The sequence below is a fragment of the Miniopterus schreibersii genome, assembly GCF_964146895.1.
Source record: "Miniopterus schreibersii genome assembly, chromosome: 9".
Lineage (NCBI taxonomy): Eukaryota > Metazoa > Chordata > Mammalia > Chiroptera > Miniopteridae > Miniopterus > Miniopterus schreibersii.
This window is the reverse complement of record NC_138118.1, coordinates 46,094,927-46,109,879: the sequence shown is the minus strand read 5'-3', so window position 1 is coordinate 46,109,879 and position 14,953 is coordinate 46,094,927. Positions and strand designations below refer to the sequence as shown.

At 37.9% G+C, this 14,953-nt stretch overlaps 1 protein-coding gene across 1 annotated transcript in view; it reads right to left on the bottom strand.

The window, feature by feature from the left end:
- The window catches only part of FBXL13 (F-box and leucine rich repeat protein 13), a 255,419-nt gene that overhangs the window by 220,273 nt on the left and 20,193 nt on the right, over positions 1 to 14,953 (bottom strand). The window contains exon 4 of the mRNA XM_081147178.1: positions 379 to 446. Within this exon, the coding sequence (XP_081003304.1) occupies positions 379 to 446 (68 nt within the window). The remainder of the gene's footprint in view (positions 1 to 378; positions 447 to 14,953) is intronic.

The window sequence follows — 14,953 nt, the reverse complement described above, 5'->3', positions numbered from 1 at the left end:
TTTTCTTCATATGGAGACTATCAAGAATAAGAGCGCAGCCCTAGCCAGTTTTGCTCAGTGCTTAGAGCAACAGCCTGAGGACTGAAGGGTCCCGGGTTTGATTCTGGCCCAGGGCACTTGCCTTGGTTGTTTCAGTGCATGTGGGAGGCAACCAATCAATTTTAGAGAGAGGAAGAGAGAGGGAGAGAGAGAAACATCAATGATAAGATGAGTCTCTCTCACATCAATATTTCTCTCTGTCTCTCTCTCTCTCTCTCCTTTCCACTCTCTCTGAAAAGCAATGGAAAAAATATCTTCCAGTGAGAATTAATAAAAATTTTAAAAAAGAAGAAGAAGAGTACAAAGAGAAAAAAGAGTGTATAAAAATCACATTCTTACCAAAAGTGAGTCTTCACTAAATGTCCAGTGTAAAAAGTATATGCTTTTATCATCAATTCTGGAGTCATCTAAAATAAATAAATAAAATAAACATTAGAAATAAATGCAATGCACAGGTCACCTGTGGGAGGTACACAGGAAAATGAGACCAATGGTTGCATCTGGGGAGCATAACCCGGCAGTAGGGAGACAGAAACAGACTGGAAGAACTATACACTATTTATATATTTTAGATTTTTTTGGATATGTCTATAAATATTTTTATTGCTTTTTGGAGAGAGAGAGAGAAAGGGAGAGGGAGAAAGAAACATCAATATGATAGTGGAACATTGATTGGCTGCCTCCTCATGCCCCCTACTGGAGATGGAGCCTGCAACCTGGACATGTGCCCACACCGAGATTCAAATTGGCGACCCCCAGGTGCACAGGATGACACCCAACCAAGTGAGCCACACAGGCCAGGGCCTTATTACCTATTATTTTAAAGTTAAAATCACAGCTTAAAAATTTTCCGTTATATTGCGCTTACTTTAAAGCATTTTAAGGTAAGTACTATGGCATTATTATTATCAGCTATATTGATAGGATTGATAGGATTATAGAGTTGTGGGTCTGCTTGTCACTGAGTCACTATTAAACTGAATGATTTTGCCTTCTCAAGAACATAAAATGAGATGGTTTCTCTTTAAAAAAAAAAAAAAAGCATGCAAAAATGCCTCAGTTACCAAGCAGAAATAGAAAACCACATAAATTAAAAGGATGTAAAAGACCTGTGCTTGGAAAACTACAGAACACTGAAAAAGAAATAGAGGAAGATATAAACAAGTGGAAGAATATACCATGCTCATGGATTGGAAGAATTAATATCATTAAACTGTCCATACTCCCCAAGCAATTTATAGATTCATTGCAATTCCTATTAAAATACCACCAGCATATTTCACAGAGCTAGAACAAATATTTCAAAAACTTATACGGAACCAAAAAAGACCCTGAATAGTCACAACCATCTTGAGAAAGAAGGACAGAGTTGGGGGGATCACTTTACCAGATATCAAATTATACTACAAAGCCACTGTAATCAAAACTGCCTGGTATTGGTACAACAACAGACATATAGATTAATGGAACAGAACAGAGACCCCAGAAATTGACCCACACAATTATGGTCAGTTAATATTTGACGAAGGAGGCAAGAGCATACAATGGAGTAAAGACAGTTTGTTCAATAAATGGTTTTGGGAAAATTGCACAGGTACATATAAAAAAATGAAACTAGATCACCAACTTACTCCATACACAAGAATAAATTTAAAATGGATAAAAGACTTAAATGTAAGTCATGAAACCATAAAAATCCTGGAAGAAAACATAGGCAGTAAAATCACAGACATCTCCCGTAGTGGAATTTTCACTGATACATCTCCTAGGGCAAGAGAAACAAAGGAAAAAATAAACAAATGGGACTACATCAAACTAAAAAGCTTCTGCACAGCAAAAGAAATCAGCCTCAAAATACAAAGGAACCCCACGGTATGGGAGAACATACTTGCAAAGGATGTATCTGATAAAGGGCTAATTTCCAAAGTGTATAAAGAACTCATACAACTCAACAAGAGGAAGACAAAAAATCCAATTATAAAATGGGAAAATGCTTGGCTGGGCGTGGCTCAGGGGTTGAGCATCGACCTAGGATCCAGGAGATGACGGTTCGATTCCTGGTCAGGGCACATGCCTGGGTTGTGGGCTCTATCCCTAGTTAAGGGTGTGCAGGAGGGAGCCGATCAATGACTCTCTCATCACTGATATTTCTATCGCTCTGTCTCCCTCTCCCTTCCTCTCTCTGAAATCAATAAAGATATATATATATATTTTTTAAATTAAAAATGGAACTGCCTTTTGACCCAGTGATTCCACTTCTAGGAATATATCCTAAGAATCCTGAAACATTAATCAGAAAGAATATATGCACCCCTATGTTCATAGCAGCACAATTTACAATAACTAAGATCTGGAAACAGCCCAAGTGCCCATCAGTAGATGAGTGGATAAAAAAGCTGTGGGACATTTACACCATGGAATACTATGCAGCTGTAAAGAAGAATAATCTCGTACCTTTTGGGACAGTATGGATGGAACTGGAGAATATTATGCTAAGTGAAATAAGCCAGGCAGAAAAAGACAAATATCACATGGTCTCACTTACATGTGGAATCTAAAAACTTAATAAACTGATGAACAGAACAGATTCAATGATATGGAAGCATGGATCAGACTGACAAATCTCAGAGGGAAGGAGGGGTAGGTGGGAGATTAACCAAAGAATTTATATGCATATATGCATAACCCAAGGACACAGACAATGGTGTGGTGAGGGACTGGGGAGGGAGGTGGAAGGGGTCAATGGGAAGAAAAAGGGACATCTATAATATTTTGAGCAATAAAAAAAAAGTTTATACTGAGGAATATGCTGAAAAAGATGGCAAATTTATCATTTGCAACTATGCACAATAATGCACATTTATATGTGGGAAAGGCTAAGGATTACTGAAATCGTCTACCTCCTGTCCCTTCTTTAATATATTAATACACTTATATGTACCTGACTACTGCAAAGTGCTAATGCTGTACATTTTCTTTTACATTATTGCCACCCTCTTTACCATATAAATGCACAAACATGTGGTTCACATCTATCTGATGTAGAGATGTCTGGTTCATATCTATTCCAACTGCCCAGAATTCTGAATTCTACTTTTCTAAAACAACCCTTTTTCACCTCTGCACATTGCTGTAAATCTTTATTTGGTTAATAGAAACAGCAAATACATGTTAATCATGGATTTATTTCAGGCATACAACAAAGGCCCTTGGGTCCCCTGATAGTCTGCTTCATGTTCAGTGACATTTGGAAATCCTCATTTTTTATTGGGATTATAAACAAATTATTCTGTGGTGAGGGAGAATGTAAACCACTGAAGTCATTCTTTACTAAATTCTGACTTAGGGGCGTGAGGTAGGGGTAGGAATCCAGATGAGGAAAGAGTATTAGGGATATCACAGTAGGGAAGATAATACCAAAAATGGAATAAGGTGGCAGAGGCAAAGACAATTTCATCTACATTACTATTTTTCAGCTCTGCTGTTGGTCCCTCAATTTCTTAAGCCTAAACTTCTCTTTAGAAGATATAACTTGGAAAGTGGTATATAAATATCTATAATAAATGGTATAGCTCATAAAATATATTACACAATCGAGTGAATAGTTCAGAACATTATGGTGATAATGACTTTGAAAAGAAAAATTATAATTCAACCAGTAATACTTGACTTGTCTTCTCTAGTGATCAACTCTTTAAATCAACATAAAAGTGTTGTTTCTATTCTGTTGTTGAGTTTGTAATTGTAATAGTCCCTTCTTTTAGTAGTTCTTTCCCTAAATTCTTGTTTTAATTTCACATATATTTTCCTTCCAGTTAAAAAACCCCAACACTAATAGAATTTAAATAACCACCATTTTTCCTTACTGTTGGCACCCTCTCATTTTCTCCATAGGGAAGTGTAGCTTTAAGAGAGCTGGCCTGCAACAAGTGCTCCAGGCCAGTGATGCCCTGTCCTCCACTTGGAGCTGGGCATGTGTCAGCTCTGCTGCTGCTGCTTAGCAGCACCTCTAGCAGTCTAACCATCGGTCACAGGCCTATACCCTGGGTAACATGATTTAACTTCTAGTGCTCAATATTTTCACCATTGACGCTCCTGCAGCATGCTTTCTACTCTTCATAGCCATTGTATATTGGTTAACTGCTTGTGACTGGAAAATATTCTCTGGCCTTTTTATTCCAGCTGGCAGTGTATTGCACAAAGTAGGAGCTCAACAAATATGTACAGATTGATTGGATTAGACAACTGCTTAGATGTAGGCTGATTTTCTGCCATATGGCCACTATAAATGGAAGGTAAAGGATTCAGGCAACTTTGTGGGGAAGTTGCTGGATAAAAAAAGCAACTTGGTGTTGATACAGAGGACCTCAGATTGAGATCCCTGTTTTCAGGCCCTCACAAACCACTCACACCAATTTCCCACAAGGGCTGCAGCACACAGGCACCTGCTAGTTATAACTGAAGAGAGGGAGAAGGTGTGGAAGGTGCATCATCATATGATTTCTGAGAGTCCAAATATTTTGTAAGATTAGTTTCAAGTCTGAAAATTAAAAAGAAAATTCTGCTATGAGAGATGGTTTCTAAAGTTAAAGAGTGGCAATGTCAAAGTAATAAATTAGCTGTAAAAGAACTTTTCCAACATTCACTTAAAATTGGACATTCCTCTTTTCTTTTAGACCTGTGGTCCCTTCTCCAGAGGTTGATTAGAATCACCTATGAAACTTCTTTTAAACTACCCATGCTCACTCCTCCACCTTCATTAAGGTTCCCTCACTCCCTTCCTCTGAATTACCGCTATGATAAATCACTAAGACATACTCTAAGACTCCTAAGAGTATGTCTTATCCCTCATCAACACTGGGGACAGAAAAATGTGAAGGCCCACTGTATTAAGCTGAGTTCCAACAGGATACAATATGATTCATTGAAAATACTCAACTTAACACTCTAGTTTCAAGGAAACATTTTTTTATAGCTGGAAGAAAGATAAAAAGAAGTAAAATACAACATGATGCTTTTTTAAAAGATACTATACATGGCATAATACAACTTGGTCTTAAAAAACTTTTTTATTTTTTAAAATTTCAAACTTACAGAGAAGTAGAATGAACACCTGAAAATTGTAGTCTAATTTAACATTGTCAACATTCTCCCATACTTGCTTTTTCTATTTTGAAGTATATAAAATATATAAATCATGACATAATCACTAACGTCTTTTCGTATCTATCTCTATGCACATTTTCTTCACAACTACAATTCCATTATCTGACCTTAGATGATTAATAATAATTGTTTAATATCTAATACCCACTCCATGTCCAAATGTCTGAAATGGTTCCCCCAAATGTCTTATATAGTTATATTCAAATTAGGATCTAAACAAGGGCCACATAATTGCATTGACAACTCAGGTTACATGAGGAATCTGCTACCTTATTTCTTTATTATCCTTTACTGAATTTTTCAACAATTAATGAACATTAGGGGCAAGGAAAGGATGGTCTCAGCCTAAACCTGATGAATTCAGTTTTATCTGAGCAACTCTAATGAATTTTTAAAGAAAAAGTTCTGTAAGTCAATTTAGATATTTTTGTTTTGAAGTTGTTTTGACAAGAGGAAGGAGTTTTCTTCTATCATCTGAATGAATGACTAGAATGGGGGGAGAGGGCCACAAGGCATCTGTTTTAGCACCGGATAACTGAATGGATTTTAAAAAGAACATTACATGCCCAACCGGCCGTGGCTCAGTGGTTGAGCATGGACCTAGGATCCAGGCGATCAGGGTTCAATTCCTGGTCAGGGCACATGCCCAGGTTGTGGGCCCGATCCCTAGTCGGGGGCTTGCAGGAGGCTGCTGATCAATGACTCTCTCATCATTGATGTTTCTATCTCTCTCTCTCCTTCTCCTTTCCTCTCTCTGAAATCAATAAAGATATTTTTAAAAAATAAAAATAAAAAGAACATTACATATGCTGCCTGTATGAAACACACTACAGATCAAAAGACACACACAGACTGAAAATAAAGGGATGGAAAAAGATATTTCATCATTCCAAGATGGCAGCAGATTGAGTGGAAGCTACACTAACACTCTGCCAGGACAAAACTGGAATTACAACAAAAATATAGAAAAACCATCCTAAATAATCAACCGAAGGCTAGCTGGAGAGCACCCTTACAACCACAGACATAAATGGAGGCCTCATAGAGACTGGTAGAAAGTGAAGAGACATGAGAGGGCTGGCTGAGGTCGCACAGGGATATCTCAGCTGTGGGGGGTTCCCACTTAGAACTCTGGGGTCTAAAGCCAAAAATTCAAGACAAAGAGAGAATCTTAAAAGTAGCAGGAGAAAAGCAATCTGTTATCTACAAAGGAACTCCCATAAGGCTGTCAAGCTGACTTCTCATCAGAAACTCCACAGACCAGAAGGGAATAGCATGGAGTATTCAATACAGTCAAAAGCATGGATCTGAAACCAAGAGTACTGGATCCAGGAAAGCTATCATTCAAAATAGATAGTGGAAAAAGAGCTTCCCAGACCAAAAAAAAAAAAAAGGCTAATGGAGTTTATCACCACCAAGAAATATTAAAGGGACTGCTGTAATAAGAAGAAACAGAGAGAAACATAGGAATAAAGAATTAAAATGGCAATAGATAAGCACCTATCAATAATAACCTTAAATGTAAATGGACTAAATGCTCCAATCAAAAGACATAGGGTAGCTAAATGGATAAGAAAACATGACCCAATTATGTACTGTCTACAAGAGACCCACCTGAGAGCAAAAGCCGCACAGGATGAGGATAAAGGGATGCAGAAAAGAAGCTGGGGTGGCAGCACTCATACCTGACAAAATAGATTTAAAAGTGAAGGCCATAACAAGAGACGACAAAGCACTACATAATACTAAAGGGTTCAGACCAATAAGAGTATATAACCCTGGAAAACATATATGCACCCAATATAGGAGCACCTAAATTTATTAAAAAAAAACTTCTGGAGGGCTTTAAGGGAGAGATTGACAGCAATACAGTCACAGTAGGGGACTTTAACATCCCCACTGACTTCACTGGGTAGATCTTCAAGACAAAAAATCAACAAGGAAACAGTGATTCTAAATGACACACTAGATCAGAAGGATTTAATTGACATTTACAGAACATTTCACCCCAAAGCTGCAGAATATGGATTCTTCTCAAGTGCGCATGGAATATTCTCAAACATAGACCACATATTAGGACACAAAACAACTCTCTACAAGTTCAAGAAGATTGAAATCAAGCATCTTCTCAGACATTTATACCATGGAATACTATGCAGGTATAAAAAAAGATCTCCTACCCTTTAGGACAGCATGGTAGGACCTGGAAAATATTATGCTAAGCTAAATAAGCCAGTTAGAGAAAGGCAAGTACCACATTATCTCACTCATATGTGGAATCTAATGAACAAAATAAACTAATGAACAAAAAAGATCCAGAGACATAGAAGCAGGGAACAGATTGATGAATATCAGGGGAGTAAAAGGGGACAGGAAGTGGTTCAGTGAGGAGAGATTAACCTAAGTACTTATATGTATATATGGGTAACCCATGGACACAGGCAATAGTGTGGTGAAGGTCCAGAAGGGGGGAGCAGGTACCAGGTGGAGGGGATCAATGGGGGGGGAAAGGGGACATCTATAATACTTTCAACAATAAAGATAAATTAAAACATTTTTTAAAAAAGAAAGAAAAAGATATTTCATGTAAATAGAAATGAGAAAAAAAGTTGGTATAGCAATACTTATATTAGACAAAATAGAATATAAAACAAAGGCTATAACAAGAGACAAAGAAGGACCCAGAAATTCTACATCTGGGCACTTATCTGAAGAAAATGAAACACTAATTCCGAAAAATATATGCACCCCTATGTTCACTGCAGCATTATTTACAATAGCCATGATATTGAAGCAACCTAGGTGTTCATCGGTATATGAATGGTTAAAGAAGTGGGGGGAGTGTAATATTACTCAGCCATGAAAAAGAATGAAATTTTGCAATTTGTCACAACACAGATGGACATAGAGGTTATTATGCTAAGTGAAATAAGTCAGAGAAAGACAAATACTATATATTTCACTTATATGTGGAATCTAATAAACTAAACCAATGAACAAACAAAACAAATAGGCTCATAGATACAGAAAAACTTATAGTTGCCAGAGGGGTGGGGAGATGGGCAAAAAGGTGAAGGGGATTAAGAGGTACAAACTTATAATTATAACATAAATGAGGCAAGGGAATGTAAAGTACAGCAGATATTATAATAATATCATAACAACTTTGTATGGTGACAGATCAATACTGGACTTTTCATGGTGATCGCTTTGCAAAGTATATAAATGTCAAATCACTATGTTGTACACCTGAAACTAATATATATTGTATATCAACTATATTTTAGTTAAAAAGAGCTTTACCTTCTAGAATAAAAAATAATGTAAATCATTAACTCCATATTATAATTTTTGGATTTTAGCATATTATAACAATTTCTCTTCTGGTGGGCAATTTCTTTTTTTGCTCAGTTAACCCTTAAATCAAGAAATTATATATTTAATTGTCTTAAGATATCTCATCATATTTTAAAGTATCATGACTTTACTTCATGCATGAACTTCTTTAATGCCCCAGATAGTATCATTCTAAAATAATGTTAGCAAAAAGTATGTTTGCTATAAACTGAATGTTTGTGTCCCCAAAGACATGAGGGTGGTGCTCTCATGAATAGGATTAATGCTTTTATAAAAGTGACCTCAGAGAGCTCCCTCACCCCTTCTGCCAGGTAAGGTTATAGCAAGAAGATGGCAGTTTATGAACCAGGAAGCAGCCTCATACTGGGCATCACATTTTCCAGCACCTTGATCTTAGACTTCCCAGCCTCCAGAACTATGGGGAATAAATTTCTGTTGTTTATAACCACCCAGTGTGTTATAAACAATATAGCATCCTGAACAGACTAAGGTGAGGTTTATAAATATGTGTTGAATGCATAGTTTAATTTAAATCCCTCCCAACTCTGAATTTTTATTTTCCATAGGCTATAAAAGTTACTAGTAACACATAACAACAACAGTAAAAAGAAACCATGCTTTTAATTCAGAAGTGAGCAGTATCTGTAACATATAGTACCGTGGCATGGCATCAGGATTGGATTGTTCATGATCAGTTTCTTAACTTTTGATCTTCTGCAAATTATTTAAAGAGATTTTAATGTCAGTGGGCTTTTGTGCATGGAGAGAAATACTCACTGCTATTTGTATTTTAGTGCTCTATTTAATAAACAGACTTAAATAAATACAACTTGGAAAAGCTAATTTTTTAAAAACATGTGAATGTTTATAAAAAACTTTATTAAATAAACTCCCTGAAACAATTTAAAGTAAAAATTTACAAATATGTTGTTTAGAACTCTCAAACGCCATACATAAATGACATATCATTAACTGTTATTACTTATTTTACACTTAAACTTATCCTACAGTAAATAACATGAATCTAGTTCATATCTTCATTATTTCTACACATCATTATTTTTATTCCTTCCAGGTTACAGTAATACTTATTTTGATGACTTCTCAGGAAACAATAATCTACCCAATCTCAAAAGGAAAGGAATACTTTTGCAAACCAGCAAGGATATTAGATATGTTTATCGACCGGTTAATTCTTGTTTGGGGCACAGGATCTGTCTGCCTCTCCCAAATGGTTAAAACCCCAGCCCCTGGAGTCATATGTTTCCTTTTCATGGTTAAACTCCGTTTGTTATATCCACATCTTTCATTTGGATTTTAGGATTTCGTTACACAATGCTCCCTATGATGACACAATTTTAAAAGTCCCATAGGGGAGTGATCTCTTGGACATACTGAGTGAGAAAAGCAAGAAGCAGAAGGCTATAGTCTGCTACTTCTGTGTAAGAAGTCAGAGGGGGGGGAATATATAGTGAATTTGCTAGTATTTTTCAAAAAGCAACACTGGAAGGAGACGAGCTAAAAATTAATTGGCTACCTAGAGAAAGAGAGGGAATAGGGAGGGTAAAGAGGCAGAAACGCAAGCGATATTTCTCTGGATACACTTCATTTTATTGTTTTGATTTTGCTGCCATGTAATGTCATACATAATTAAAAGAAAAGGTGACCACTGATACAAAAAAAGAATTAATTAGTTAACAAAAAAAATGCATTATTTTTTACTGAAAATACCTGGTAGTAAATATACATCTTAAAGGCAAAAAAGAATTGCATGATTTTCTTGAACTGCAGTAGTTTTATTGTTAGTGGCCTTGTGGTATGGTTATTCTGAAATAAAAATATTTCCTTGAAGGATAAAGACAAGATTGCATTAAAGGATAAAACTAAATAAGCAATTATATTAATGTCTGTAGATATCAAGATTCATTACAATTGGTTCCTCCAGCCCTAGCCGGTTTGGTTCAGTGGTTAGAGCCTCGGCGCCCCAGAATGAAGGCTCCAGGTTGGATTCTGGCCAAGGGCACCGACTTCGGTTTCAGGCTCAATCCCCAGCCCCCCCCCCCTTGGTGCATGAGCGGGAGGCAGCCAGGCCCTGCGTCTCCCCCCATCAGGTGTTTCTATCTTTCTCTCCCCCCCTTCCACTCTCTCGCTCACTTTCCAAGATAGCAGCCGGCAGGACCCGACCACACTGAGAAGGTAGGTGGGTAGGTGTGGGGGTGAGTGTGGGGGCATCTGTCGGTCAGTGCAGAGCTCCTTGGGGGTGAGGGAGCTCATGGCAGAGGAGCTGCTGGGACTGCAGCGCTGCTCAGCTGGGCGCTTCTCTCAGACTGAGTGGAGAGGGATCCCCAGGGTTCTCCTGGGGAGGCTGCTGGGAGCAGCCCGGCCCAGCGCCCAAAGGCCACTGACAGACACACCGCCTCCCTGACGCTGTATCCACAGCCGGCCTACCTGCCCCCTTGACTGGGTCCGGCCTCTCTGACCCTGTGCACAGACCGGCGGACAGCTGGCCTCTCTCCAGGGGCGCCTCCTCGACCCGGCTCCCACAGCCGGCGACTTGACTGCCACCCTGAGCCGGACAGGCCCTGGGCCTGCCTGCCTGCTTCCTTGACAGGGCTCCACGGCTGACCTGCTGCTTCCCTGCCAGCAGCGCCTCCCTGACGGGGTGCCTACAGTCGGCCGGCCGGCCTGCCTGCCTGCCTGCCTAACAAGGACACGCGGCCATCTGCCTGCCTCCTTTACAAAGGTGCACAGCCGACCTGCCTGCCTGCCTCCAGACCAGCAGCATCTTCCTGACACCCCACACAAGGCCGGCCTGCCTGCCTGGCCTGTCCCCTTAAGGTGTGTACCCTGCCTGCCAGCCTGCCTCTACTCCACAAGAAGACCTGCCAGGCCTGCCTGCCTACCTGGTCTACAGCCTTCACGTAGTGCACCTGGCCCTGCCCTCCTCACTCAACTCATAGGCCTGCCATCAGGACCTGGCTGACAAACTCTGGGCCCTGGGACTACCAGAAACTACCAGAAATGCCTTGCATCCTTGACCTGGTACCCCACGACAACCAGCACAAGAAAATGGGGAGACAAAGAAACAATACCCAAATGAAAGAAATGGAGAAATCACGAGAGAAAGAACTAGATGAAACAGAGGAAAGAATTTATCAGATATAGAGTTCAAAATAATGGTTATAAGGATGCTCAAGCAACTTAATGAGAACGTCAAAAGCCTGCATAAGAATCAGTTAGAAATGAAGAATGACATAGCTGAAATAAAGAATACACTGAAAGGAATCAACAGATTAGAAGAAGCTGAGGCCAGAATAAGCGAATTAGAAAACAGGGTAGGAAAAAACACCCAATCAGAGCAGCAATTGGAAAAAAAGTTTTTAAAAGCCTGAAGACAGTTTAAGGGAGCTTTGGGATAACATGAAATGTAACAATATTTGAATCGTAGGGGTACCAGAAGGAGGAGATTCCAAGCAAGGTTTAGAGAACTTGTTTGAAGAAATAATGACAGAAAACTTTCTTAACCTGATGAAAGAAAAAGTCACTCAGGTTCAGAAAACAGAGAGTCCCAATCAAAATGAACCCAAAAAGACCCACACCTAGACACATCATAATTAAAATGGCAAACATTAAAGATCAAGAAAGAATCCTAAAAGCAGCAAGAAAGAGAGACAGAAAGTAAACTACAAGGGAACACTCATGAGACTAACAGCTGATTTCTCAATAGAAACACTTCAGGCCAGAAGGAAGTGGCATGAAGTATTTAAAGGAATGAAAAATTAAGGACTGAACCCAAAAATACTCTATTCATCAAGGATATCATTCAAAATTGAAGGTGAAATAAAGAGCTTCTCAGACAAAAAAAAAAAACAAAAAACAGCTAAAGGAGTTCATTACTACCAAAACAGCAATACAAGAAATGCTAAAGGGGCTGGTATAAGAAGAAGAAGAAATGTAGAGAAAGAGAGGAACAGAGACATAAAGAAAGAATGGCAATAAATAAGTACTTATTAATAATAATAAATGTAAATGGCTTAAATGCTCCAATCAAAAGACATAGGGTAGCTGAATGGATAAGAAAATACAATCCATATATATGTTGCCTACAGGAGACCCACTTCAGAAAAAAGAACTCACACAGTGTAAAAGTGAAGGGATGGAAAAAATTTTCCAGGCAAATAGAAATGAAAAAACAAAAGCAGGGATAGCAATACTCATATCTGACAAAATAGACTTCAAAATTAAGACCATAACGAGAGACAATGATGGTCACTACATAATACTAAAGGGATCGATCCAACAAGGGATAGAACTCTGATAAACATATATGCAATCAATATAGGAGCACGCAAATATATAAAAAAACTTCTGGAGGAATTTAAAGGAGAGATTGACAGCAATACAATCATAGTAGGAGGCTTTAACATCCCACTGACATCACTGAATAGATCTTCTAGACAAAAAATCAACAAGGGTACAGTGATCCTAAATGATATACTAGATCAAATGGATTTAACTGACATTTACAGAACTTTCCATCACAAAGATACAGAATATACATTCTTCTCAAGTGCATGCGGGACATTCTGGAAGGTAAACCACATGTTAGGACACAAAGCAGGTCTCTACAAGTTCTAGAAGATTGAAATCATATCAAGCATCTCAGATCACAATAGCATGAAATTAGAAATCAACTACAATAAAAAACACTCAAAAACATTCAAACACATGGAGGCTAAATAACATGTTATTAAACAATGAATGGGTTACCAAAGAGATCAAGGAAGAAATAAAAAACACTTATTGGAAAAAAAATGAAAATGAACACACAACCCAAAATCTATGGGACACAATGAAAGCAGTCCTGAGAGGGAGAGGGAAATTCACAGCACTATGAATGTCACCTTACCTCAAAAAACAAGAAAAACTTCTAATAAGTTAGCTAACCCTACAACTTAAAGACTTGGAAAGAGAACAACAAGAAAAGCCCAAAGTAAGTAGGAGGAAGGAAATAGTAAAGATCAGAGTGGAAATAAATAACATAGAGACTAAAAAACAATACAAATGGTCAATGAAACCAAGAGCTGTTTCTTTGAAAAGATAAACAAGATTGATGCACCTTTAGCCAGACTTACCAAGAAACAAAGAGGACACAAATAAATAAAATCAGAAATGAAAGAGGCAATATAACAACTGACCCAGCAGAAATACAAAGGATTGTAAGAAAATACTATGAGCAACTCTATGCCAACGAACTGGACAACCTGGAGGAAATGGACAAATTCTTAGAAACATACCACCTTCCAAAGTAGAATCAGGAAGAATCAGAAAACTTGAATAGGCCAATAACAATTAATGAAATTGAAGCCATAATCAAAAACCTCCCAGGAAACAAAAGTCTGGGACCAGATGGATTTACAGGCAAGTTTTAACAAACATTCAAAGAAGAAGTAACAACCATTCTCCTCAAACTATTCTAAAAACTTCAGGAGGAGGGAAGACTCCCAAGCTTTTTTTATGAGGCCAGCATTATCCTAATCCCAAAACCAGATAAAGACACTACAAAGAAAGAAAATTACAGACCAATATCCCTGATGAACATAGACGCTAAAATCCTCAACAAAATATTAGCAAATATTAAAACAGGTCCAGCAGTACATTAAAACAATCATATACCATGACCAAGTGGAATTTAGTCCAGATATGCAAGGCTGGTATAATATTCTCAAATCAATAAGTGTGATATATCATATAAACAAAATGAAGGACAAAATTCACATGTTTATATCAATAGATGCAGAAAAAGCATTCAACAAAATCCAACACCCATTTTTGATAAAAACTCTCAGCAAAGTGGGAATAGAGGGGCCATACCTGAACGTAATAAAGGCCATATATGACAAACCTACAGCCAATGGTCAAAGACTAAAACCATTTCCCTTAAAAACAGGAACAAGACAGGGTGGTCCACAGCAATCAGACAGGAAGAAAACATAAAAGGTATCCAAATTGGAAAGGAAAAAGTAAAACTGTTATTACTTGCAGATGATATAGAAAACCCTAAAGACTCCACCAAAGTACTACCATATTTGGTAAATGAATTTTGCAAGGTAGCTGGATACAAAATCAACATCCGGAAATCAATGGCATTTTTATATACCAACAATGAACCCTTAGAAAGAGAAACTGAAAAAAAATCCCATTTACCATTGCAACTAAAAAAATAAGATACCTAGGAATAAACTTAACCAAGGATGTAAAAGACCTGTACTCAGAAAACTACAGGACACTGAAAAAAGAAATAGAGAAAGATACAAATAAGTCAAAGAATATACCATGTTTATGGATTAGAAGAATTAATATCATTAAAATATCCATACTACCCAAAGCA